Below are 27644 nucleotides of genomic sequence, written 5' to 3' on the forward strand. Positions count from 1 at the left end.
CATCCTGGTAAATTGGCAGACTAAGGCTTCAAATGAAACTGAAAGAGAAAACTGTGTTTGGAAACCGTAACATACAGACTTGTAGCTTTCCTTCCATTCTTTTAAAGAAATTAAATTGTAATTTTTGTTGTACTAAAATTAGATTAAAAACTACAAAAGGAACAACATAAGTATGATGCATCACTATATGAATAACGTCAATTATAGGGATATTGTGGTCACATTGTGGAAATAATTCGAGTGTCATGGCTGGATCAGTGGAAATCACGGGGGTGGGCTGGAACAATGAGGTCCGGTCAGCTCGGTGTTTCCTGGCCGGTCGAGGGCGATCAGGAAACAAACCGGATGAATAATACACCGTGTCGGCGGTCACATGTCGTGCAGCGGGCCTCTGAATGATTTAAAGCTTTTTACATCATCAGCCTCACCCTCCCTCCTTCCCTCCCCTCCTGTCTCCCGCTGATGCACCGCGCAGCCCGGAGATGCTGCTGCTGCTGCTGATGCTGGCGACCGACTGCAGCATCCGACATGGGCATCCTTTAATCCGGCCGTGCCACAGTGAGTGTGTTTTTCCCCCCTCCGTCACTTTTCTCTTCCTCTCATCCTCTTCTTATCTCCAACTCCAACTAGACACCCCCCCCAACACACACACACACACACACACACACACTCCTCTTCCTCCTCCTCCCTCTCCTCCTCCCTTTTTTTTTTGTTGTCTTCCTTTGTGCAGTTTCTTTTTTTTCATGAGCGCTGGCGCATAACGCGGCGGAAATCGTGCGTCCTCGCAGAGGTGATGTCTGGCGATTCCGCGGAGTGGATCGTAACGTCGGGAACGGTCCCTTCCTGTATGTGCACCTGCGTCTTTGCGTGAGAAAGAGAAAGAGAAGGGACGCGAGAGTTTAGGGCGGGTGTCGCTTCTCCCACCGGACTAGAGCTGCAGGAAGGCTACGTTTTGAGGGTCGAGAAGAGTACAGGAAGAAACAGAGAGGGGCGGCTGGGACCCGACAGAAAGAGGGTGGGACGTTTAATGAAGTGTTTTTATTTTGCAGGTGAGAGCATGCGGTTATTGCTTATATGGGATGTGTCAAAGAGAGAGAGAGAGAGAGAGAGAGAGAGAGAGAGGGGAGAATCAAAGATGCCAGGGTGAGATGTATTGTTTTTATGCTGGGGAAAGGAGAGGGAAAAAGGAGAGCTTTTTATGCTGTGTAGAGGAATATACTGTAGCTTCTCTGCTATTGTCAGTATTTATACTACTACATAAAGGGGGATGGTAGGCTATAATAAATTATTTAATAGGCTAAAATAAGATTTTTACAAAGACTGACTGAGATCTATCTATCTATCTATCTATCTATCTATCTATCTATCTATCTATCTATCCCCACACAAATACAGAGGCAACATACTGTGCTGTTGGATGCATGTGTGTGTATCTATGTGAGGACAAGAGCACTCAGACACTGAAAGCCTCAAGCTGTGGAACTGGGCTAATCCCTAATGACATGGCCAGATCTCTCTCTCTGTCTCTCTCTCTCTCTACCCCCTCTTTTTCTCTCCCTCTTTCTATCTGCCATAAGGTCTTGTCTTTCTTTTTCTTTCCTCCTTAATGCTTTTTTTTCCCCCTTGTCCCCCCCATACTCAGTTGTGATGACGTGCTGTCCGTGGTGCTGAAAACAGTCATCAGCAGATCGCTCGCTAATACGCTGAAGCTTGATGGCCCTGTCAGCGCTCAACAGGTGCCTATTACTCTCTATAAAGAGCCAGCTGCACAGAAATAAAGGAAGTTGATTTCAGTTTTAATTGAGTCACTTTGATGGAGGTTGTGTTTTGCATGTGTTAGAGCGGTGGGTTATTGTTGACATAAATACTGCTTTAGTTTGGGGTAGCAATTACAAAAGGATGAATTCTAGTCTCCCCTAATATAGTATCAAACAGCAAACCCATGTAAGCTAGATATACGCTGATCAGCCGCAACTGATCTGTCAGGGAAATGACACAGGACTTCTGGGGGTATCCTGTGGTGTCTAGCACTGGATCACTGGCAGTGGATCCTTTGGTTCCTGTGGGTTACAGGGTGGGGCCTCCATGGATCTGGCTTGTTAAGGCGCATCCCACAGATGCTCAATGTGATTAGGTTCCAGGGAGTTCAGAGGCCCGGCAAACACCTTGAGTTTGAACCGATTCTAAGAAGTTTTTGTGGTGTGATGTGGCAGGGAGCCTGCTGCTGCTTGGGAGTGCCATTGGGGGGGGGGGGGGGGTGATCACTGTTAGTCACTTTTCCTGTCAGTAGTTTTAATGTTGTAGCTAATCAGTTTATAACGAACAGCCAGCAATTCCCTGAATTTCTAGTTAAGTCAAAAGTAGTTCTAGTAAAAAAAACAGTCGATGACAAACAGGAATAAGAAACACTGTGTTGCTGCTGCTGATGATGATGATGATGGGGAGACTGAAAACAACAATAAGAAGTAGAACCAGAAGATTACATAACTGACCAATTTAGCAACTGCAGTTTGTCTTTCTGCATATCCCTTACACACACACACACACACACACACACACATACACACACACACACACACACACACACACACACACACACACACAGAGTCCCCAAGACATGCAGGTCTCACATCAGAGGGCTCAGAGTCACATGTAGGGCCACACCACTAGACCAGCTCGAGGTGCGGTGACTTGCTCCTTGCTCAAGGGCACTTCACCAGAAACTGGGCACACGTAGCATGACTGCCTTTTAACCATGACATTAGTGTTTTTCAGTCCGATTGGCTGATTAGCAAGATACCATTTTTTTAAGACTTATTTTTAAAGGCTGTTTTTTTTTTTTTTTTTTTTTTTTAACCATATAGTGATAGATATGACAGGAAGTGAGGGACAGACGACCCAACCGCAGAATGGTTGGTGTCTTTATCCCAAAGCCACAGAGGTCATGGCTAAAGAATACAATCTTGAGTACTGATTCTTTGGCAACAGTTCTCAGTTCATGTACTGACTAAAAATATTCCTTCTAAAGTAGGAGGATTAATAAACTTGTGAAAATAACAAAGCTTGCTCCCTCGTAACCCAGTCTGATAATGTAGACTGGGTTATTGATAATTTGTCATGTGATGGATACTCACCTATGTAACTTTTGCTTAACAGTGGCTACTTTGGCTACAACTATTTACAGAATAAGGACATAATGAAAAATTTAGCTTGACAGTAGCACAAGCAGAGAAGGGTTATGATGTATGAAAACAGACTCAGTAATTTTAAAGACTGAATGTGCTGTTCCTTGTTTCAAAAGTCGCATAGTCTTGCTTTACGTCAGCAGCCTTACACAAATACACAAAGTAACTGTGTAACTGCAGGGTTTATGAATCCTGCTGGCACCTCATTTATCTTTATTAAGGATAATGGATGCTTAGTGAATATTTGTGTACGTGTGTGTGTGTGTGTGTGTGTGTGTGTATGTGTGTGTGTGTGTGTGTGTGTGTGTAATGGATACAAGATAGAAACTAGAGAGAACTGACATTTCATCTACATCTTTATGTGCCTGTTTTGAAGAATTGCGCATGAAAGATTGTGTTATGGCAGATAAATGCTTTACGTTAAGTGATGTCATCATATCGTAAAATATAGGTGTGACTTTTGCAGCAGACAACCTAACACACACACACACACACACACACACAAAATCATAGGCCTTTATATTTATGAATGGCTGACTGGCTCCCACCACCCCTTCTCCATCAGATGCTGCTCTGCACTGACGTCAGTGAACCTGCCTGCGCAAAAAGGCTAATATAATCAGACCCTCACATACACACACACACACACATAGGCACACATGCACACATTGCATCCTTTTCTTTGTCTCTGTTAGCAGCACCGACTCACATACACACACACACACACACACCTCTGGTTATTGGTTCAACAGGCACTAAAGAGAGAAAAGAGAGGGAGAGACAAACAAAAGAGACGGGCAGAAAGAGAGACAGAAAGAGCCTGGAGGGCCAGTGTGTGGGAAGTGGGCAGCCTTGATCACTATCATTACAATGTAATTTGATCTCTGTTATAAATTAATGACTGTGGTTGCTTCCCTATAGGTATAGTTCTGCATATATTTTCTGGTTTTTACCTTTATCTCTTGTCATTTTGAGTGCCTTCTAGACAAAATGCACTAATCTTCACTTTATTGTATTGATAGTCACCAACTGACAAAACTCAAGGCTGTTGCATTTTAAGCTCTTGTATCTAAGCCACAAAAATAATCTTTCTAAAAAGCAGATAAATATTATAGATGGCAGGATAATACCTGTAATTTACTTGTTATTTTGCCCTCCACTGTATGCAACTAAAGTCTGCACCTATTGAAGTATTTGCCACTTTCAAAACCAACAACTATCTGTTCAACTGAAGGTGCCTTAGTCTCCCATTGAAAATTAAAGTCATTATGTTGCACTGACGAGGACAGTCAATCATGTTACAGATGCAGAACGTAGTTCTAGTCCATAGGCTGACTGAAAAAAAAACCCCTCAATTTCTCTAAAGCTTTGTCCCAACTATCCCCTGTAATAGTCCCCCTTCCCCTCAAGAGGTAGAGGTAAACAAACCCACTATTTGAATCTTGACATTCTTCAAAAGAATGTAGCAGTGTACAGTCAGAGAAAAAGAACTTTTAAAAATAGCCCCATTGAATATAATAATTGCTCAAACTTAATAGACGTGCACTTTTCAGCATGATGTACTACTTTTGTCAAGGCAGCAGTAATTACCCGTGTGTGCAGGCTGAAAGCAGCATTAGTATCAGTCTTACAGAGGGCAACAAGCCTCTAACAAAACAGACATTAGGAAATTCAAACTGTGGTGAACACACAAATGGTCATCAATGTGACAGGGAAGAATAAAATTACACTGATACAATCCTTTCTGTGGTACTTTGATGATAAGTATGAAAGTTGATCTGTTAAAAGCTCAGAAAACCATTGTTACTTTGCTGAGACAAAATGCTTTTGTTTAGAGTTGTTGTTAGACTGAGAAACTTGCTGGTGGACAAACACTGGTTCAGGGAATTTATCCATTTGGTTGCCATGGTAAAGCACTCCACAGCTAGCCATCTGAGAAGAGACAGAGAAAAAGAAAAACAGAAACAAAGAGGGTGAAGGGGAGGAAATACACTTGAGAATCTAGAAAGGGTAACAGGTGAAGGTAAGATCGATGCAATAAAAAGGACCATCAACTGTCAGAGGACTATTTGAACATAGTGAGTAGTGCACACAGCAGGTGCTGCACTCATTTGCTGGCGAGCAGTATAAGCTGACAAACATCTCGCTGCACTGTCAGAGAAAGGCTGAGAGTGTACAAGAGATGGAGAAACCAGAGAGGAAGTGAGGAGGTTTGATGGCAGAGAGACAGATACTGTATGATGGTCTATGATAAATGCATTTTCCTTGAGTCTCTTCATCATAAATAACCATAGAAATATGTTTCAATGCAGTGATGCTATATAGAAAGCTCTCTCGGATACTACAGAAGGACAATACTGCCTGCATCGGGGCTGGGGATTAGCAAATTGGATCAATAGAGACAATTCTGTGGGGGAAGATGTGTTCTGGCAACCACTGGCAATATTTCCTTCCTCCATTATGTCTGAGTGTTACTAATATTTTATGGTAGTTCCTTGTCAAAGAATTAGTCAGCAGGATATGCTATAAGTCTAGAACTAGAATCAATGAGCCAGTTTTACAGCCAGGTTTTAAGCCTTGTCTCAGCCTAAATGTCTTCAGTTGAGTTTTTTATCCAGGCATCAAGTTCGTCTACAACTGGGGTTAGTCCTCTGAGTGTGTGAAATGACCCTGTTGTTTTTTAGAGCTTAAGGCCACACAGACAGAGATGTCATCGATATGGCTGGTTAGCCAAGGAGCCGGAGGGAGTGACACCGTTTGTTTTTATTTATCATGCAGTCTGGAGCCAGATCCATTGTGCTTTGAGCTTCAGGCTCCCACTGTGCTGCATTAGGCCAAGATAGATGGGGATGCGGCAGGCCAAATTGTGAGTGAATGGGGCTGGCTGACAGGTCAGTCATCCAGAGAAATTTGCCTGTACCAGAGCCAACAGTTTCCACCTTGGAAACTTTTGTCCGGCAGGGATGACGCACCTCAAACAGCTAGGCAACCATAGTATTTTTTTATTTTTGCTCACTCATTTCTTACAGAACATATTTGAGCTTAATGGTCAAAATCTGACATGAATCAGACCCATCAGCAGGCCAGAAAATGAGCCAGTCAGTCAGTAAATGAGTAAACTGGTCAGACAGCCAACTAAGTGAAGCAGAGGGACATCCTTGTTTGTGTTTATTACCAGTTCCAATAGTGTTTGTCAGGGAGACATTACACTAACTGGATAGGAGTGACAGAATGCTGGATAGTCTGTAGCCATTTAGACTTTGCTTCAATTTGTGTAAAGCTTTATGTAGATCTAGCGTTTGTCCACTTCAGTTTTGGACCCTATTTCCTATGTTTTCTTAATCCTAATACATCTTGACCAGTGTCATCTGGCACAACTGATCATTTGCACTGTGTGGTGGACATATTTCAAGTTCCAAGGGCACTTCTGCACAGTCTGCCAGGGTTGTCTTAATTTTGTCTTGTGTTCCATTTAATTAGATCTAACTTTGATGATATAAAACCATTACCAAACAGAAATATTTGCTGGCTTTGACTGGCTCTTACATGCTGTAATGTGACATTAAAAAAACATAAATCAGAGTTACACAATGTCATCATTTCCTCATCTCTTGCTTTAATGATACCCTAGCCATTGCTTTACAAAACATTTGTTTACTCTTTTCCAGATGGCTGCATCTTTTCACCCACTAGTCTCATTATTTGAATACGGTGAAGTGGACTTTCTTGTGTTCCTCCATGTGTCTGAAAAAAACAGCGGATTAGCCGTCATAGATAACAAGAAAATTAAATTAGCACATGTGAATCAGAAATGACACGGCTGGATTAGGACCACCAGTGTCACCTAGGGATTAAATCTCAAAAGGTCCCCAGCATATCAGGATCCTAGTGTATTTTATTTAATCATAATGTTTTTTTCAATAACAGCTTTTAAAATTTCCGTGTGCAATAAATTCTGACTTTGGATGTCTGTAAAACAAGCCTATTTTTCTGGTCCTCATAGAGCTCTTATTAATAAACCCATGGCTTCTAAGTTTTACAAAATCAATCCAGAGGAACATGGGGGAGGTTTTACCCAATTACTCTGATCACTGTCTTCTTTTCCTTTGCACACGAGGGCACACTGGTATGGTGGATCCCCAAGACACTCTGCTGGTTGATCAAATCACATAGATCGTTTCACATCAGTAAATCAAACAAAGAATCTATCAGAAAGTTATTTGGGCAGCCTGCTGAATGAAACTGATGGGAACATCACAGTTCTTATTTAAAAAATCAGTCTCTGGACAGTTTAGACGGACAGGGACAGTTGAAGTGTGACTGATGAGAGACGAAATCAACCTGGCAGGCAGCAATTTCTCTTTTGTGTCAAATGAGAAATCAGATTCATTAGGCCTGTCAGATGGGGATACTGTGGTCAGCCGGCCAAGGCACTGAATAAGCCAGACAGTCGCCATGGTCGATCAAGCAGAAGAAAATGAATTTAGGATTCAACATCTCCTCTTTATAACCAGCCAGTTATTGCTGATATCTGTAAGACTGCTCAGCTGGGTGCAGTATTTTAATGGACCATTTTCAGTGTTGTAAATATGTTACTTTGGAAGAAATTACATTTAAACATGTCTGCACATAAGGTTGGTGAGTTTAGTGTTTTTAACCTACAAGAACAATGTTTAAAATCAAATTGGTTTCCTGTAGGACCAGACTTCAGTTGGTCAACAGTAAGAACTACAGAAATGGAAGTAGCTATGATTAAATGAGCATTGATATGCTGTTAGTCACAGTGATTGATAGTAATGTATTATTGTGTCCAAGAGATTAGACTGTAGACTGCATGGTGCTCTAAGCACCAGTCCACAGAGGTTGGCCTCATAAATCTTAATACTGAGAGGCACTGAAGTAGAGCTGTGCACACACACAAGCATTAATTATGCACAGTTGTATTCTATCTATCTATCTATCTATCTATCTATCTATCTATCTATCTATCTATCTATCTTCACGCTTACTAGGCTGGTTATGTAACATTGTCCTTTGATGCTGCCAGTTAGACAGACAAACCTTCATACAAGCTGATATGATAGCTTGACTCAGCTTTATTAAAACATTATCTCTCCAGCAGTTTTGGAGACATTTCACTCAAGTGGTCATGGTGGTACAAGATAAAAAGTTAGGTGATCCCCAAAATCTGTTGGATTCGTCATCTGGTAACCATGAATGTCTGTATAAGGTTTTGTGCCAATCAATCCAGTGGTTCTTGGGATATTTCAGTCTGTAAGTGGTGAACCAACAGACAGATGCACCTTCCATTAACATTTATCTCAAGAGCCGCATGTCAATGCATCAGCCAGATTTAGGGCTGAGTAATTGGCAGAGAAATGATGATACTCAGAGAAAAAGTAGGAAGAGGAGGAAAAAGAGGAAAAGAAATTCACAAAGTTTGACAAATTTCCCTGACTCAGTTATTCTATCAAATGATGATGAGTTAGCTCCTTCCTGTCTGTAAGCGATGAGAACAGGGCCAGGGCCACTTGCCAGGTTTAGGTTTTTTTGTAGGGACCGGGGCCGTGCGAAGCAGGCTGGTTGCCAGGTTGGTTTTGAGTGAATCAGAAGGGCTCTCAGCTTTATTAAACCAATGTAGCTCTTACTGGAAAGGCAATGAGAGCTCAATCAGGTTAGTAATTCAGTCGCGGGCAGGGGCAGACACAGAGACGGGCTTAGTCAGAGCTTATTAGACACAAGGATGGATGTTCTGACAGTTCTCTTATTTGGAGAGGGAAGATACTAATGCTAAGATGCTAGAGGTGGTTTTGACGATTATGATGACAGGGATTCAACTATTGATCTTTAAACAGCAGCACTCCCGACTGAGCAGATAATGGGTGTTTATTTAGTGCTATGATATTGAAGAAAGGTCTTGTTCAAAATTCTATTACCCTGCTTGTCTGTGTGAATCATGGAGGCTGTAAACACAACAGTGGTGTATTGCTTACACACTGGGAGACAACAGCAGTTTTTAAAATCAAAGTCATACTCAAAGCTGTGTCTTGTTCATACCATTCTGTTCATGTATATTCTTATATTTCCAATGGCTTGTGATGAAATGCAATATGAGTAATTCCATTGCTAGAGGTTTAGATAAATATAAAATTTATTGCCTGTGCCCACACACCCATTATTAAATAATTCAGTGGCTAACATTGCTACTGGCACTTCAGTGTGTGCTCCATAAAAAGGCAGAGAAATACAGCACTGTGCCTGTCTGTATCTTGTTCTCAGAGTCAGGGGATGGTGCACCATGGAGATGTTGCCATTGGAGAAGTACCACCTGCTACTGCTTATACTGCGTGTAGTGTAATGAATTCTTAGTAATGAGATATTTTTCTTCTTCTCATAGGGTGTAGTAATCTGGCATTCATTTAATTGTACTGGTATTGTGCATAGCTTTTGGGCAGTGAACATTAATTTATAGTCTTCAGCCACCAGAGAAGGTCTACCTTAAAGGAATAGTGTGCCATTTTGGATAATACACTTATCTCATGGTAATGACAAGACTCCAGAACTTGGGACAGAGCAAGGCTAGCTGCTTCCCTCTGCTTCCTGTCTTCATGCTAAGCTAAGCTAATTGCTTTCTGTCTTTAGAGAGGTATTGATCTTATCGTGTAACCTCTTAGCTACAAATATTTGAATAATTAGTTTTGTGCACTTACCTCTACTGCAGTTTCTGATTTGTGTTTGTTTATTCTTGATTAGTTCTATTTAGTTTCAGTCATTTTAGGATTTTAGTTTAATTGCAAATACCTCTTTTTGAAAAGTTCTATGCAAACTACATAGTTGTAACAGGACAGATGTTAACTGTAATGCTGCTAATATTAGTTGTTTAGACATATTCACATAAGCTCAGTGTCTACAAAGGTTCAATGTTCTCAGACTAACCTTTATCCTGAAAAGTACTGTTAGTAAACTGGAGTCAGTTTTCCAGAGAAGAGCAGATGGAACACCTGCTGCCACAGTGCTTTGTGCAGCTCTGTTTTGTTGATCTACCACTGTTCAAATACCGTGCACTCAACACAGGGCAGGTGGCCGTCGCTGTCAGTGAAACTAGCCAGAGAATATTAAAATGTAACAGATGTTTTGAAAAAGAAGCTGCTTGCATGATTTGATTTGTGATATGGACTGATGAAAGGCTGTGGCTGTGTGTGTGTGTGTGTGGTGTGTGTGTGATACGCATCCCATAAACAACAGTCTCAACCAGATTCTATGTCATCCCAAGCTGCCAGTGTTTGAAGTTTTTGAGTTTTCCAGCATGTGATTGGATTCGTGTCTAGGTATCAGTCTCTCCAATTAAAGCTGTTAAGATCTGAATGGTTGTACCACATATGTTTGCTTGATCTCTCTCTCTCTCTCTCTCTCTCTCTCTCTCTCTCTCTCTCTCTCTCTCTCTCTCTCACTCTGTCTCACACACACACACACACACACACACACACACACACATTTATTGACAAAGCAGGATGATCAAAGCCCAGTACTCAAATGAAAAACAGATTTGCTGTTTTTCAGTCTGCTCATCCTCCTCATCCTTTCCTCCTAATCTGTTCATCTTCTTCTATCTCTCCTCAAACACACACACACACACACTAATGAGAGAGAGTAATGACTAGTGCTGGTGACTGTGTGTGTGTTTGGAATGAGTGTATATGTGTATGTCATTAGTATGGTTGAACAATAATATAATATTATTACACATTACACAATAATATAATATTATTATTACACAATACATATTTCTGGATTTGTTGTATATTCCTTTTTGCTATTAACAGTTAATGGACAATCAGCAGAGGAGTATTTGACTGAAGAACTACTGTAGAATTTTCTTTAAGATTAATTGTTATACGTGAGAGAAGCTGGTATCATGATAGAATTATGCTGCTGAATTAAACATAGCAGACTTTTGAGTGTCCATGGGAATATAAATTAAATTCATTTTTGATTATCTGCTGTCATGAGTTGATTCAGAGATTTACACTCTAACGGGCCACTATCTAATTTGCCATATGAAAAATAACTGGTGGGTAAAATTATTGTCTGAATACTATGAGTTTTTTTTTTTTTTTTAATTATTTGTAACTAGTGCAGTGCCCATTCAAAACATGTTTGTTATCTCATTAATAGTTAAATGTTTTATTCAATCATCAAATTTGTATCATTTAATTTTCACATCACATCACTGCTGTGTTATGATATTGATAATAATAATAGATACTGTTTGTCAGGTACCTGATCAGATAATACGTACACTTACAATTTATTCAGTACCCTTAGATAAAACTAGTGCAACACGCCTGCAATAAGTCCTCTCTTCATGAAAATTATGTTCTGTTTTTATTTAATCTGTTTGGTATGGCGGACACTGTTAGTGATCTCAGTGCAATTGTGTGATAATGTGAGCCCTAATACTTCACCTGCATCTTGGGGTTAGTTAGTTATTATATGAGTTACATCAAGCTGCTTCTCCCCTCGCAATAATACAATTAAAATTGTGCATAAATGTTTGCCTTCATTGAACATATACTCTAGACTATTCTAGTGTGTTGTGTATCCTCTGGAAGCCGCACTTTACCCTCAGCACAGTTTTCCTGATCTGCTTCCGGGTTAGTAAGAAGGAATCATGATGCACTTAGCAATGTACTCATGTACTCAGACTCAGTTTTCACCTCCCTCACTTTTCACTTTAGAGTTTGATCACGGTTCATATTTTGATTATGGCTTATGCCAGTTTTCTCCATTACATCCCTGTAGCTGAATAGACAACACATACTGTGCTATGTGTCCCTGTGCCGCTGTCTGTTTGGATCAGTTTCATGTCTTATTTCATGTATTTCTTGGCTGTTCCTCTACAAGCAAAATGTAACGTCTGATTTTATTAGTGTGTGTGAGTCCTTATGATGGGTTAAGAGCCCCCTCCCTGCCTGACACTTACCATCACGCACAAATTAAATCACCTTTTGAGCTTTCTCTAACACTGCACAAGCTCGTACTCTCACTAAGTGCAGCGATAACAGCAGCACTGGCCTGCTCTGGTTAAACAACCGGGTGATTGCTTTTATCATTTGAGTGTCTCATATTATAGCTGGGAGGCAATGTGAGTGTGCTGTATGTATGTGAGTGTGTGTTTGTTCAGCAACTTGTGCTTGTTGTTCAAAGTGGATGAATGGTGAGTGTTAGTTCACTACTATTAAGAGAGAGAGAGAAAGAGGGAGAGGTGAACAGGGCTACAATTGATGACTGTAATATATCTCTTTTCAACAGCATCTCTTGTCACTCTGTTACTCAAATGACATCAGAGACACAGATGAAAAGCTGTGGAAAAGTATAATAAAGCCTGTACAGCTTGGAAGTGCTCTATCATTGTTAAAACATAATACATAGTTGTTACAATTATTCAGTCTAAAAAATCTCCAGGTATTAATTGCTACACTGAGTGCTTACTTTCATATTCAGCAACATGTTTCTTTTGTTCACTGCCACACACAAAACTTATTATACTACATTATTCTGACACAAAGCATTTTCAGTTTGTTGAGTTCATATTTTCTAAACATGAGGAGACATTTTAATAGCTTTTTGCATTGGTATGGCATAATCATACACAGTTGTATAATCATAATTATTCAGAGCGTTTATTTTAAGATGCAGCAGCAACACAACAATTAAAAAAAATACTAGAAAAAAGTCAAGTGTTTAAAACCTTACTTCTACTTACTTCTACAGCACACTCACATTGCCTCCCAGCTATAATATGAGACACTCAAATGATAAAATACAGAAATGTGTTATAGTTATCTTATTATTAATGATGTATTAATGTGAAAGTGCTACTGAGCTAATTTTAACTGCTTCATACACTGTGGAGTAATTTATAATAATGGATTATTTGATGTTAATGATGTGCTTTGGCTAACCCGATAAGTTACAAGCCAGTATATACATAATTCTGCAAATAAACTAAATACATTATTAATATATATCCAAGGAAACTTGGATGTCAAAACTTCCAGTCCATGCTAATTCAATTAATGGACAGAATTATGGGGATTTTTTTGTTTATTTACAAATGTTTGAAGGAAACTTTTGAAGGAAATTTTTTTTAATTTCTTGCTTTTTTCACAGTGTTTAGTTGTAGTTTTATTTTAGTAGTGGACAAATTATCAGGTCATCCTTGTGTGAATGTCAGCCTGTAATTTCTAGGTTTTCTTATGTGGATACCATCTTCATCGTCAAAGAAACATTTAAGAGCACAATATTCCACTCTGAAATATAATGAAGTAAAGGTGTAAAGGAGCATAATCTAGTAAATGGAAGTACCTGAGTATTACTTAAGTGCTGTCCTATACTTAACACTGATTCTACATATATCCATAATGTGAGAACTGTGACAATTAATCATATTATAAATGCAACAACCAGCACTATAGAGTCATATCATTAACTATGTATATGACAGTGAAATCATGACAGCTCTGTTTTCTCAAAGAAACTTTGCGCAGATTGTTAGAGGTTAGATGGAATGATATAAGTATATACATATGATTAGAAATATCACTCTCTACAACACCCCTGCAAACAAGAGAAAATAATTTGGTGTCCATTGTCATCACTCAAGAGCTTGGCTACTATAGCAACAGGGGCTACAGGGAGAGGACTGCTAATTAGCTGCTTCCTCATTCAGGTACGCTTCATTTGTGGAAGAATGTGTAATACATCTCCAACATTGGACTCCTGTGTCTTGGTGTGTACACTCAAAAATAATAGTCTCTGCTGCAAAAATAAATCATCCCACCTTTTGTTTTTCAGATAACTCTTTCTCTCACCATGTGGGGAAAAAATGAGATGGCATTCCACTAAACCAGGACAAGAGAGAGAGAGGTTTCAGAAAACTGAGGCATAAGCGACAAAATCTTCTTCCATCATTTGGATTAAGAGTAATCTGATCTGTGTACTACACAACTGTTTGCTCAAGAAAACTGGGAAAGAACAAAAAGAAAAGGATCAGAGAATCAGTATCCTCCCGCTCTTCCTTTTGAAATTCTTTCCGCTGACTCTGTCCCTTGACCTTCAGCCCTCAGTATGAGCGGTCTAGTGGGGAAGCTGGACCCTCGCAGGATACAGTGGGGCTCGACATGGAACACCTTTGCGTCCCGCGTCCTGAGGACCAAACCCGTGGAGTCCATGCTGGATTCAGCCATGTCAGGCACCAGCTCCCATGGGACCAGGCTGGCCCGGGTGTTATCTACGGTGGACCTAGTGTCACTGGGTGTGGGCAGCTGTGTTGGGACGGGGATGTACGTGGTCTCGGGGCTGGTCGCCAAGGAGATGGCTGGTCCAGGGGTCATTGTGTCCTTCATTATCGCCGCTGTGGCCTCCATACTGTCAGGTGAGAGTGGAGCAAATGTAGACACACACATGAATTTACTGACTTTCTCCTGGTCTTAGACACTCTCTTACTGTCTCTCACTCTCTCACACACACATACTCGATTGACTTAACATACTATATACCACAGTGTAGAGGTCAGGCTTATCACCATTACACTGATATGATTTATATGAAGAGCCATTTAATAACTATGCAGTTATAACAAGGGCAAAGACATTGTACAGGCAAAGCTATAATATGAGAGGCACTCAAGGGATATCTTAGTGCTACCTTAATGTTCCTATCAATACCTTCCACTCTCAGTCTTATTTAAAGATAATGCATTCAAATCACTGGTATGTGTGTGTGTGTGTGTGTCTATGTCTGTCTCCCCTCTGTCCCACAGGAGTGTGTTACGCAGAGTTTGGCGTACGCGTGCCTAAGACCACAGGTTCGGCCTACACATACAGCTATGTGACGGTGGGCGAGTGTGTGGCGTTTTTCATCGGCTGGAACTTGATTCTGGAGTATCTGATCGGCACGGCGGCGGGGGCGTCGGCTCTCAGTAGCATGGCGGACTCGCTTAGCCAATCACAGCATCAGCAACTTTATGATTACGCACATCGGGACGCTCAATGGCTTGGGTGAGTGGAACAAGGATGTATGTCTGATTTAAGATTTAATATTGAATAAATCATATCATTGCTGTCACTCAGTATTTTTTTTGCAATGTTGCTTACTTTGTCAGCTGAAGCACAATGTCATCTGTATCATAGAAAAGATGTTGTATGACACAGGTGAAGTGGGCTATTCTATTTGAATGGCAGCACATCCTTCAAATTGTAATATAAAAACTGAAACAAACACCATCTGGGAAACCATCCAACCCATATTAGATTTTCTTTCCAGGGAGCATCCAAATGATGTTTCACTGATTACCCTGGAAATCATGTCATTATGGAAAGTAACATCTTGGCTCTCTAAATGATTCATGCAACACAGTTTTCCATGTCATAAACTGTACCGAGAGGAGAATTCCTGCTAATTTGGTGTAATACTATCTTTCAAATATGTGCCAACTGTGTTCCTATCTGGATGATACTGCCCTGACAGTCTCTTCCTGTTGGACACTGACAAAGGAGTGGTAGTGGTCATATGACAAACAACAAGGCCAGCTGTTCCACGCCATAATGGAAAGTTGGGAGTTTCCTGTTCCTGCTGAAGAAAAACGCCTGTTTCTCCACACCCCGAGGAAATGTGGAATGTAGCTGAAAATACACCTCATTAGTTTCCAAACAGACACAGAGTAGGTCCACGTGTAACATATACACTGCTGAGCTGGGTTAAATAATTATTATTGATAATTATTGATAAATTGTTGACAGAGTTCATCAGAGTTCATCAGTTCATCACTGTAATGCTTTAGTGTGATTGACAGCTTACCTGACAAAAATAGCTTTGTTAATGTGGCAAATATAAATGTGTTTCCAGCTGTGGCACTGCCAAGAATATTAAACTAATTTAGAAAGCCATTTGATGTTTTACTTAAGAAAATTGACCCTTTTTTTGGCAGGAAGTGGCCTGATTGTCAGCTATTAAATACCAAACACCAAAAGTATCCATGTGCCCCTAACAAATTGTTCACTGTTATGCTTTCTGCTGAGTGACAGTACGAGTGTTGTTTAAGCTTGAACATCCCTGGAAAATAACATAGGCTTGAACTTACTGTGGCTTTTGTTGTTTAGGTTAACTACTAAACTATGGCTTTGATAACTAATAATTGATAAATCATTTTAATAAGTTATCATGCAAAAATGCCAAATATTTGCTGCTCATGGCTCCTCAAATTTGAGGATTTTCTGCTTTTCTTTTGAAACTGAATATCTTTAGGTTTCGGTTGACAAAACAAGCACTATGAAGATGCCACCTAGGCTCTGGGTGATTACAATGGGCCTTCATCATCATTATTTTATGACATTTATTAGACTATACAATTAATTGATTAATAATTTCCCAGTTGTATTCACGTTTATTTTTTGTGAGCAGTTTCATATCACCCTCTACAAATGCGAATAGATGGCAGCACTTTATGTCTATGTATTCAAGTGGCTGTGTGTTTCCTCTGTAGGTAAAGGGGAGCAGTCGTACCCAGACCTGCTGGCACTGCTGATAGCGCTGCTGGTGACTGTGATCGTGGCTTTGGGAGTAAAGAACTCTGTGGGCTTCAACAACGTGCTGAACGTCATCAACCTCATAGTGTGGGTGTTCATGATGATCGCCGGGCTGTTCTTTGTTAACGGAGAGAACTGGGACGAGGGGAGATTCCTGCCCTTTGGCTGGTCTGGGGTACGCACACAGATGCAAACACACACACATGCTAAGTCGCTAGCAAGCAAGCAAATAAAACATGAGGATTGACAGGCAGGTGTGTAGGAAGATTATAACCCATCTGCTTGTGTTCTTTATGTAAGCCATCGTTCCTCTTGCTTCTTGTGTGTCTCAGGTGATGCAGGGAGCAGCCACCTGTTTCTATGCCTTCATCGGATTTGACATCATCGCTACAACAGGAGAGGAGGCCAAGAGTCCCAACACCTCCATTCCCTATGCCATCACTGCCTCACTCATCACCTGCCTCACTGCCTACGTCTCTGTGAGTTAGAGACCACAGACATACTCTATATACAAACACTAACAATAAATGCTTCATCTGTTTCCTTCTGTTAGCACTGGAGAGATAAAAAGTAATTGGAGGACATTAAAGAATGCAAAACACTTGAATCTTGCTACTCAGAGTGTCACTGCTGCAGGAACTAAACACATTTTTCATATCTGATTTGAGCTTTTATTGGCATTCACAGTGTGAGGTGAGGTAATGACTCGGGTCACTAACTCCAATGTTAGAAAATTAAAATTCTATTTCACAATAAATCTGATTGAGTAGGCTATAATCACAGCTTCTAATTCGTACACCCACATAGTTTTTTGAATATTTTGAAACAAAACTTTATGTGAAATGTAAGGAGTCAGTATGTTGAGAATAAAAGAGAATTTCAGTGATTTCCAGCTACCCTTGTTCACTATTTTGTGTTCCCACAGGTTTATTATTTATCACTCTTCATCTTCACACCTTCAGCTTTACCCTCACCCTTTTATCGACTTACTTGTGAATACAGACAGAAAGCGTTATCCCACATTTTGAGAAGTATCTGACAGAGAGATGGAAAGATCAAACATCAATATTCTTCCCCCTGCACTCCAACTGTGCGGGTGTGTATCTCGTCTCTGATCTTTACGTATTCAGCTCAGCACAGCCCACCAGATTTCTTACTTTGACACGTTTGTGCTGGCTGGTTGTTGCTATGGGTACCGTGGAACAGCAGCCTATCAGGAAGGAGAATTTTTCGGCATTGCCTGGGGGGCAAAGATTGCATCAACTTCAGAACTCAACTTCTTCTCTTTGAAAACCCCCGTCTCTCTCTTTGTCTGTCTCTCAGTCGTGCCTGGTCCTCTATATCAGCCCTCTCTTGTGTCCCAAAATTTATTTTCTCAGGCTCTCTTAATCCTCATCTTTATTTGATCGAGCTCACTCTCTAACTTTTCTGCTCCCATTAGGATCCTCTAGCTGCTGCAGGTCAAGATCCATTGTAGCTTCAATTGTTGTTCAATGCTGAATTTCCTCACACTCATGCTCTTAAGTGGGCGTCAGTTCAGAATCACTAAAGATGGCCATTAGGGAGAGAATCATGTCAAATGATGTTTCTGAAAGCCTCTCAATCACAGTGAAGAGTCACATCCATGTGTGCAAACTGACAATTAGCTGACAGTGAGCTAAAGTGGGAACTGTGGGATGCAGTTTTGGATCAGCGTTGCCCTCTCAAACAAAGACATTTAACCAGGATTTGCTGTGGTTTTCCCTCCAGAATAGCATAGTCCCCTTTGACTGTTTCACACACACACTGTCAGCCAGCCCATGCCCAGATTGGACAAAGGGTTAAAGGGCACCGGGCTACAAGGGAGAAACTGATCTCTCTATCTTCCTCTCTGCGAGGGTTAGTCTTTTTATTATTCCTCTCTCTTTCTGTAATCTGTTCAAACAAATCCCTCCTTTGCAGCACAGTATCTGTGACAGATGGCCCTGCATGATTTCACACGTCAGACGCAAGGATCACAAAACGCACACACACTTGCACATACACACACACACACACAGTAAGAGAGAGGCATGACCAATGAATATTTTGCATGTGGTGTGATGTGCCTATCACTTGTCACTATTTAAATGTATATGTGATTATAGCATTCTGATGAAGCCGAGCAAACTGTCTCACCACAAGGTCTATTTATTAGCTGTTCTAAAGCTTTCAGTCATATCACATGATCTTCATCAGCAGATGAAGTTTATACTGTAACACTGAATTCCTATGAATAACCAGCTCTGTGTTTGTATTTAATCCTCATCCATGCAGGTTTCTGTGATCCTGACTCTGATGGTACCGTACAATGAGATTGACGCAGACGCCCCGCTCATGGAGATGTTTGCCATGCACGGCTGTATGTTCGCCAAATATATCGTCGCAGTTGGCTCCATAGCCGGACTCACTGTCTCCTTGCTGGGGTCCCTGTTCCCCATGCCCAGGGTCATCTACGCCATGGCAGGGGATGGCCTGCTGTTCAAGTCAGTGTACACAGTTACTTTACGTTGTTTACTTTTCTTATTCAGTCTTTATGACGTACGATTGTATCTAAAAATACTCATCTTTATTTGTGTATAGGTTCCTGGCACATGTGTCTTCCTACACAGAGACCCCTGCTGTTGCCTGTGTAGTGTCCGGCTTTCTGGCTGCCCTGCTTTCCCTCCTGGTCAGCCTCAGAGACCTCATAGAGATGATGTCCATAGGAACCCTGCTGGCCTACACCCTGGTGAGTGGTGGATAATGATGGCTCACACATACATAGAGACCATATGGGTACTTGCAGGGTGTTGCTGGCTCACTATATTTAACTCACTGTATTAACGAGTTTACATACAGGGATGGTTATACAGTTAAATTTATGGGTTAAAAAGCTCTGCTGTTTGAAGGAAGTCTCAGTGAGAGCACACAGCAAGAGGGATTTTGCTGTGAAAACTAATCCCTCCAACACATGAATTATACAGAATGACGTCAAGGCTGTAAACATACATAAATCGAAGGTCTTAGATCAACAATACTGAAGGGTTTAACATATAAGAGCGAGTATTGCTGTGACTGGAGGAGCTGCAGCAGTAAGAATATCAGCCAAGTAATAGTCAGGTTATATAAGCTGCTCTGTGCACTTGCATGAATGTGATTGGATGATGACCAGACAGCCACTAGCCGATCAGCTGATTCAAGTGTTTCCCTCTTGGTTGCAGGTGAGTCTCTGTGTACTCCTGTTACGCTACCAACCAGAGGGCGACATTCCATGGCTTTGTGAACTTCCTCTCCGAGGAGCAGAACAACAAGAGGAAGGAAGGTGTCCTGGCTGAGTGCGAGAAAGACGCCTGCTCGCCCACCAGCGAGGCTGACGAGTACGGAGGCCCGCCCACTAACACCTGCGGAGCAAAAAACCTGCCATCGCTGGGTGACAACGAGATGTTGATAGGCAAACCAGACAAAAACGCCTACACAGCCAGCCACCCGAACTATGGCACGGTGGATATGACCACTGGCATCGAGGCAGAGGAGTCAGAGGGCGGGATGTCCCGGCGGTTGAAGAAGCTGATTGGACCACGCTATTACACCTTGAGGATCCGATTGGGTCTCCCAGGAAAGATGGACAGGCCAACTCCTGCCACGGGGAAAACTGTCACTGTGTGTGTGCTGCTGCTCTTCATCTTCATCTTCGCTTTTTGCTCCTTCATCATTTTTGGTGGGAACACATAACAATATTCACATTCACAATATGTAACTAGACTACTATGACTATATATAAACTATAAATTGAACCTTCCTCTCTTGATTCTTCTCCCTCCAGGAGCAAGCAGTATTGGGGAGGGTCGCTGGTGGGCTTTGCTGCTATTAATCTTCCTCATCATTGTCATCGCCCTGCTTGTCGTCATCATCCTCCAGCAACCTGAGAACCCCAAGCGGCTGCCCTACATGGCACCCTGTGTGCCCTTTGTACCTGCTTCGGCCATGCTGGTCAACATTTACCTCATGCTTAAACTATCTGCCATCACCTGGATACGATTTTCAATCTGGTGCCTCGTGGGTAAGTGACTAACTCACTGAAAGATAGTTTGTCCCGCATTAAAGTTTTGTGTCTTTGCCAGATTTTAAGACAGGTTTCATATTTCACATTTCTACCATCCTGAGCAGATGGGACCTGACCTTGTTTTGAGCTTAAACAATGACTCACTTCAGTTGATATTAAACAGTAGAGTGTTCATTTCAATTCTCTTCTAAATGACTCATTTCTTATTGGCTCAGTCAGCCAGTAAAACCTAGTGTGTGTCTCGTGTACTTGCTGTGTTTGTTTTTTTTATGGAAGAACAAGGAAATCTCATTCCACTTTTATTTCCTGTATCAGTTATATCAATCTGTGCATCTGTATTTGTCTGAGTGTGTGTGTACTTGTGTGTGTAAATGTGTTGCACATGTAGTCCAACTTAGCATTAAAATTCTGTTGCTCCTTTGTTGTTTTTTTAACTGCTTATGTGAAGTCAGAATTAATGCAGACTCATGTCCAGCAGAGCTGTTTTTGTTCATATACAAATACTAGTGTGTACTATCTGTGTATTTTTTTGTTTTGTGAGTAGGATTGCTGTGTTATTCTGACTCACTCAGAGTGGGATGAATTGTTTTTACGATGGTAGAGAGTTAACTTTTCTTTCTACTTTTAAATTTGCATGTGAACTCATCATGCCACAAGCTCCACTACACTGTTTCTGTGGTTATCTATGTATGTATGTATCTATGTATTGATCAATCAGTCAATCAGTTCACCTGCAACAAATCTGTGTCCTTTCAGGTGTGCTCATCTACTTCGGCTACGGCATGTGGAACAGTACGCTGGAGATCACGGCCAGAGAGAATGAGGTGCACGCCTCCACCTACCAGCGCTACGATCAAGGCGTGGACGAAGGCTTCTGCGGCTTCGATGATGATTTCTACCCACCCACCACCGACTCCTGGGGCGCGCCAGAGGCGGGGTCGGGGCTCACTCCGCCCCCTCAGGCAAAACCTGAAAGCGAAGGGATCTCATCAAAAGGTGGTGGCAGGACCGTTGCCAATCACGGCCTCGCTGAGGAGGATCCCATGGATTTCTGAAGGGACTGACTCTGTGTTACCCTGAATGTACTGCCTTGTCTGCTGCCTGGGGGAAGGGAGGGGAACAGTAGTGTGAGTGCATGAATGATTGTTTGTGTAAGTGCGTGTATGTGTGTGTGTGTGTGTGTGTGTGTGTATGTGCGTGTGTGCGCATGCCTGCATGTGTGTGTATTTGTTTGTGTCTAACCCTTGGGCTAGATTGTTTCTTGGCAGTGGAATGGCTTTTCTTTCACTGTACTCTACCACGCTTGACTCCCCCCTTGCTCACACAGCAAATGTGGACGTCAAGGTCATGGGTGTCTTATCACAGTCACTTGTTATTTCGGAGTCTACATCCCACACGAACAAAAGTCAGACAGAAAAGTGCAGACCTAGCAAGAGATAAAATATAATTTGGTTTACTGCACTGTGAACCATGCAACACTGTGTAGTGAGCAATCAGTCTTAACTGCTAATGTCAAAGAATTCACGGAATACAGGAGAGAAGAAGGTGATGAGCGAGGGACAGATGAATCAGCACCTCTCTTCCTGTGTCAACACAGACAGGCAGGAAAGTTAGATGACAGCATGCTAAGCCCAAACTATTTCCTGTGTCCAGGTCGAACTTTCTCTGCTAGTTTTATTTCCAACAGACAGGAAAATGGCCACACATGCTCTCAAACACACCAAAAAAAACATTCCTAAAACTCAAAAACCACTTTCTGGGTATCTTTAAATATTTCCCCTGACCCCTAACATCTAGCCCAAGGGATTCAGGAGTGGATTTGGAAAAAGGGTGTTGATGTTTTCTGTCACAAATAGTACTTGGACTTTGCTTGCAATAGTGCCTTCATCTACTGTAGGTGTACGTGAGTTTCTGATTATGTCTGTTTTCTACTTTAATTTTTGCCTGTGTAAGCGTGAGGGTGTATGTGCAATCAAACTCCACCTTTTACATTGATTCTCATGTCTGTGTGTGTCAATATAAAGTGTGTCCCTCGGATTGTTTTACTGTGTATGTGTAGGTATTTGTTTTCGTTTTGTTCTTCCCACTCTCAGCCCCAGCATGAAGCTCAAAATCAATCCACCCGCAACAAAGCAACTCACGATGCAATATAATACACGCTTGGCAGCTCATCGGTATAAGAGAGAGTGGAGGCTGTAAGCAGAGCGAGAACAGGTTGAACCCCTAATTGACAACCTGCCTGGTTTGTTGTGATGGATGTCATATTTTCTGTTCCGTCTCCTCCGTGTGCTTGTCTCTCGTTTGATGCAGTTCTCCTGTTTACTGGAGCTGGGAAGGAATTAATTTTCAGTTCATTCGGTTCAGAAAATGATCATAGCTTGTGTTTTTTTTCCCACAGAAGAGAACTAAATTAGGAACTGTATACAAATTATTAGAGAGGGATGGGGTCAGGGAAGGGAGAGGATTTTTTTTTCCTTCTTTTTGCTGAAGGGAGGGTAATCTGACTTTTAGGGGTAAACAATTGAGGATCTTTTCATTTTAACTCACCTGAGATATATATTTTATTTAGGAGAAAAAAAAGTAGAAAAAAAATATCATATCATTTTGACATAAGAGATGGGAGTATTTCAGTTCTTTACAAAATCAAGAGGAAGGTACAAAGGAAATGTTCCTCATGGTGGTGGAGGGTTTTGCTTTTATTTTTTAAAAGCAAAATATATTTTTTAACCACCATCCTCATACCAATTACCAATAATTTTCATATAGTCCCTTACTAAATAGGACTGCATTATAAATAAGCTGGAATTTTACTTTCATATTTAGTGAACTGAAATCTAATTCCTCCTCTCCTCCATCTCTCTTCTTTTCTCCTCCCCTCCTGCTTTTTGCTCCTTTCCCACTTTCTTGTCTGCATATTTGTTATCCTCTACTTCCACCACTCCTCTGCTCTTCCGGCCCAACTCTTCCTTCATCTATTTGCCACCTCACCTTCCTCTTGATATCTGTCGGGCCATGTCAGCAGGGAGTTACCACTGAGTCACAAGTGATACAGCCAAGATTGGTTTTCAGCAATCTGTTCGTGGCCTGCCGATCCATTAGCTCCCATTTCACCTCAGGGTGTCTGCTATCGCTCTTCTGATTTGTAATCGGAGCACTTTCTCCTCTCCCTCTGGTTCTGCTCTAATGCAGGCCCAGACTGGTCTGAGTGAACCTCCCTGTTGCCCCTACCTCTTCAGTTTTTATGCATGTAGCTAGTGTTGAAGACCCACTTTACATGTTACCTACACTGTTGCTGCACCCCGAGGTATTGTGAAAATCAATCAAATTAAATAAAATGGTCCTGTATAGCTCAATGTGTAGGACATGTAAGCTTATGCTGCCAAGGTTAGGGGTTTGATTCCATACTAAGAATGTATGCACTCATGGCACTGTAAAGGATTTTGACACACACCAAATGACATACTATTGTGTTGTTAAGTTGAGGGTGGGGACACGTCTACAATAGCTGCTGCTGTCTGCCCTTGTCCTCCTTGTACCTTTTCCTTGTGCCCCCTGTTGCTGCATCTGTCCCTTCCAGGGAAGCCTTACTTGTCTAATGCACTAAATCAAAGGATGCCACGCTGAACCCCCCCACCCCACCCTACCTCTGCTCCTCTCACATTCATTCACACTCAGAAAAACAAAAAGTATCTTCAGGTAGGAATAGGTCAAAGTTGGTGTCGTCCGGTGAAATATTTCTGGTACCCATCCCAAAAAACAGCCCAGTATCCTGAGGAATGACACTCATATTGGATGATTCTGCAGCTTTCCATTGCAGGGAGTAGTGTCCCTGTAGTGCCACATACTGTAAGGGTGACCCATCTGACTTTGATGGACAGACTGGAATGCCTGTCAAAGACCAACCATGGCCATAGCTAACATTAAGGTCATGTCCTCTGTATCCTCTCTGAAGGTTTGGGTTGTATCCCTGGTGCAAAAGTTGGACACTACCTTTACGCCAACAAAAATGACTAAATCAATAACAATCATCATCTCCCCACCAAAATTGTACCAATGATAGTGTGGATAAGGCTTTGAAACAGCCTTAGATTAAGTAAGATGACAAAAAATATTGACTTTTCTTTTTGTGTCTGGTCAAAATGTTTGGAGGGGAGTAGGGTTGCGTTGAGGGGACTTGAATTCATGATGTTGTCAAAAGTTGTTAAAATCCTGACTAAGGCCTCAAGACCAACAATTAAAGTTACGGTAACCATGATCTATCCGTGACCTTAATAAGCGGTTTTAGCTGCCAAACCTTAACCATAGCTTATTTGCCATGACCACAATCTTCTCCTAAACTTGCTTTTACTTACTGTTGTTGTAATGTGTGGATATTGTTGAAATGGACATTTAAGAAATCAAAGGGGTCAAATACTTGAAATGTTGCCATTCATCATGATCTGAGGTTTTGCAGAATCATCCAATCTTGACATTCCATGTGGCGACAGGGTTGGGCAAAAAAACAGTACATCCTAAAATGTTTGCACACTATATCTCACACACATCCAAACACACAATATATCGCCCCTTTTGTACTATTCAGCTAAAATACCCTCCCCACCCAGATCACTCCCCAGCTCAGCCAACTCAGTTTTGCATTCATAGCTCTGCCAAAACAAGAAGGCAAATTCAGGCGGTGCCATGCCTCTGACACTGAACTGTACAGTCGACTTTGTATACTATCTGCTCTGTGTGTGTGCATAAGAGTGTGTGAGTGCATGTAATGTATGTTTGTGTGTGTGTTTAAGTGTGTGCGTGTGTGTCGGTGGTCTACGCCTGCGCCTCAATGTGATTGTGTCTGGTGAATGTTTAGCATGCTGTCATGCACGAGGCCCAAACTGTAAATGTCGTACTTGCATGTGGTGACCGATCGCAACGAGACATAATAGAACACTAAACCAAACCACACGCAGGCTTAGTTCTTATACCTGGGACTGTGGGCGTCTGAGCTCTGAGTTGTATTACAACTGAATCAGCCTCAAAAGAAACACCATTGTTCAGGATACTTCCCAGTGAGCTAAACTAAAAGATACTGTGTTCACTGTACACTGCTGTCATTTCTATTAAGATTCAAACCTAAACCATTCTTATATCTTACAGCTCAACATTATGTTAAATGAGATTTGAATTCTATGAGCTTAAAGAAGATTATTTGCTGGATTCAATCCAAATCTTCACATATTCTATCCTATATTTCTAAGCTCATTAGGTAATCCCACCCAGGTATGGAAACCAGGGCTCCGTTTGGAAAGGGAGTAGAACATGTAGCAGAACACAAGGGTGTGGGGGTGACTTCTCTCACATCCTCCCTCAATCACTTACAGTATACCTACTTCCTGTATATCCCCTTTATCAACCACAACCTCTGCAAGCCAAAGTCCACAATGTTTGTTTACTTTTCACATACAGCAGACTGTAGTTTCTTCAAAGAGAACACTTAAGGTACAACAGAGCTAATGATTTTTCTTGCTAATAAGCTACTAATGTCAGTTTATCACGAGAAGACTGATTTTGTTTTTCCTCACAGTGACTTTAGATCCTAGTTGCTAAGTATTTCATTGAAAGATTTAAAGTATTAGCCTAGACTCCAGTGACATCATTAGATGTGTTCATCCAGCACTAATACGACACAGCGAAAAAGTACAACTCTAAAGGTGGAGTGAAGCAAAAGAAAAGTATTTTTCTATAGCTGTTTCCGATCCACAGACCCTCCTGGGGTAGGTGTGCACAAAAGAGCTGGGTGGAGTTGATCAGCCTTCACTTCCTGTGTTTTTGTTTAATCACAAGGAGGCCTGGGAGAAACTGCTAAAAAAATATATTTTTAACAACTGTAGTCTCTCTAGAAAGATAAAGCTCATTTATAAACCTTGATCCTTTCCTTTGAAGGATTTTGAAATGGTTGCTCTAGACAATAGTCAATAGGACAGTAGAAGGTTTAGGAATAAGAGTACTACATAAAACATGCAGAAACTATTTTAATACGATTCTATAAAGGGTAAACTACACGCATAATCAAATATTGCCACTATTGCTTTTAAAGTCAGCTACTATTTGTTTATTTTGTCTCGGAGAAGGCGTGCCATGTTCTTCCTGTGCTCTGTGTTCGCTGTGGCCAAGTGTCCAGTCAGTGCGTGTCGAACTTGTTGAGATTGGCTCCTCTTGCAACAACTAGATATTCCTTTTCTCTTTTGTATATTTTGGCACAAAGCTGTATAATGTAGTTGTTTTTTATGTTGACTCTTTTCTTTTCTTTTTTAATGGTTTCTTCCATACGTGTGGTTATTTTGCTCCCGGTTGCACTGTTTTTGCTGAGTTGTTGATATTGCTTCCATGCAACAATGAAAGTTATTTATTGCAAATACCAAAAGAAAAGGCTCGCTCATTTATTCACACACAAGATAATATGCACATACATATGCAATTACACAATGGTATTAAACATGGTTGTGAGTGGGGGGAAAAAAAATCTGGTTTTGGACTTATGGACACAGATGTTTTACCAGATATGGCTTCATAAAAAGCAAAGTACTTTCAGGGTCCTTTTTGGGCTGATGAGCTAAAAATGGTATCTGAAAATCCCTCCTTAAACTTTGCAACAACAAAGCTGCTGGTGATGTGCCTTGCATTTCTCGGATTGCATTTCTTCCTTTTGTTAAGGGAATTTACCAGGATTACGATGAGGACATAATTTACAGTAATTTTACTGTAACATTGTTTGTGTTTTCTGCAGTTATTTACTGAAGCTCAACAATGACTGGTAGCAGGGAG

The 27644-nt window shown here is 41.3% G+C and overlaps 2 protein-coding genes across 2 annotated transcripts in view; one reads left to right on the forward strand and one right to left on the reverse strand.

Annotated features, from left to right (window-relative positions):
• The first annotated feature begins 637 nt into the window (after positions 1 to 637).
• LOC108875031 (probable cationic amino acid transporter) lies at positions 638 to 27338 on the forward strand. The gene is given in 12 exon segments (XM_018663677.2): positions 638 to 1049; positions 14043 to 14622; positions 15010 to 15185; positions 15187 to 15247; positions 16732 to 16949; positions 17107 to 17253; positions 19070 to 19278; positions 19376 to 19523; positions 19996 to 20043; positions 20045 to 20492; positions 20598 to 20834; positions 21594 to 27338. Coding segments are annotated over 11 exon segments (2298 nt in total). The 5' UTR covers positions 638 to 1049; positions 14043 to 14315; the 3' UTR covers positions 21893 to 27338.
• Positions 13084 to 27644, reverse strand: part of LOC108874955 (stAR-related lipid transfer protein 9) — a 344739-nt gene continuing 330178 nt past the window's right edge. Inside the window, exon 12 of the transcript XR_007815205.1 lies at positions 13084 to 13093. The gene's annotated coding sequence lies outside the window, so the exon portion shown is untranslated. The remainder of the gene's footprint in view (positions 13094 to 27644) is intronic.

The sequence above is a fragment of the Lates calcarifer genome, linkage group LG19, assembly GCF_001640805.2.
Source record: "Lates calcarifer isolate ASB-BC8 linkage group LG19, TLL_Latcal_v3, whole genome shotgun sequence".
In the NCBI taxonomy this organism is placed as follows: Eukaryota; Metazoa; Chordata; class Actinopteri; family Centropomidae; genus Lates; species Lates calcarifer.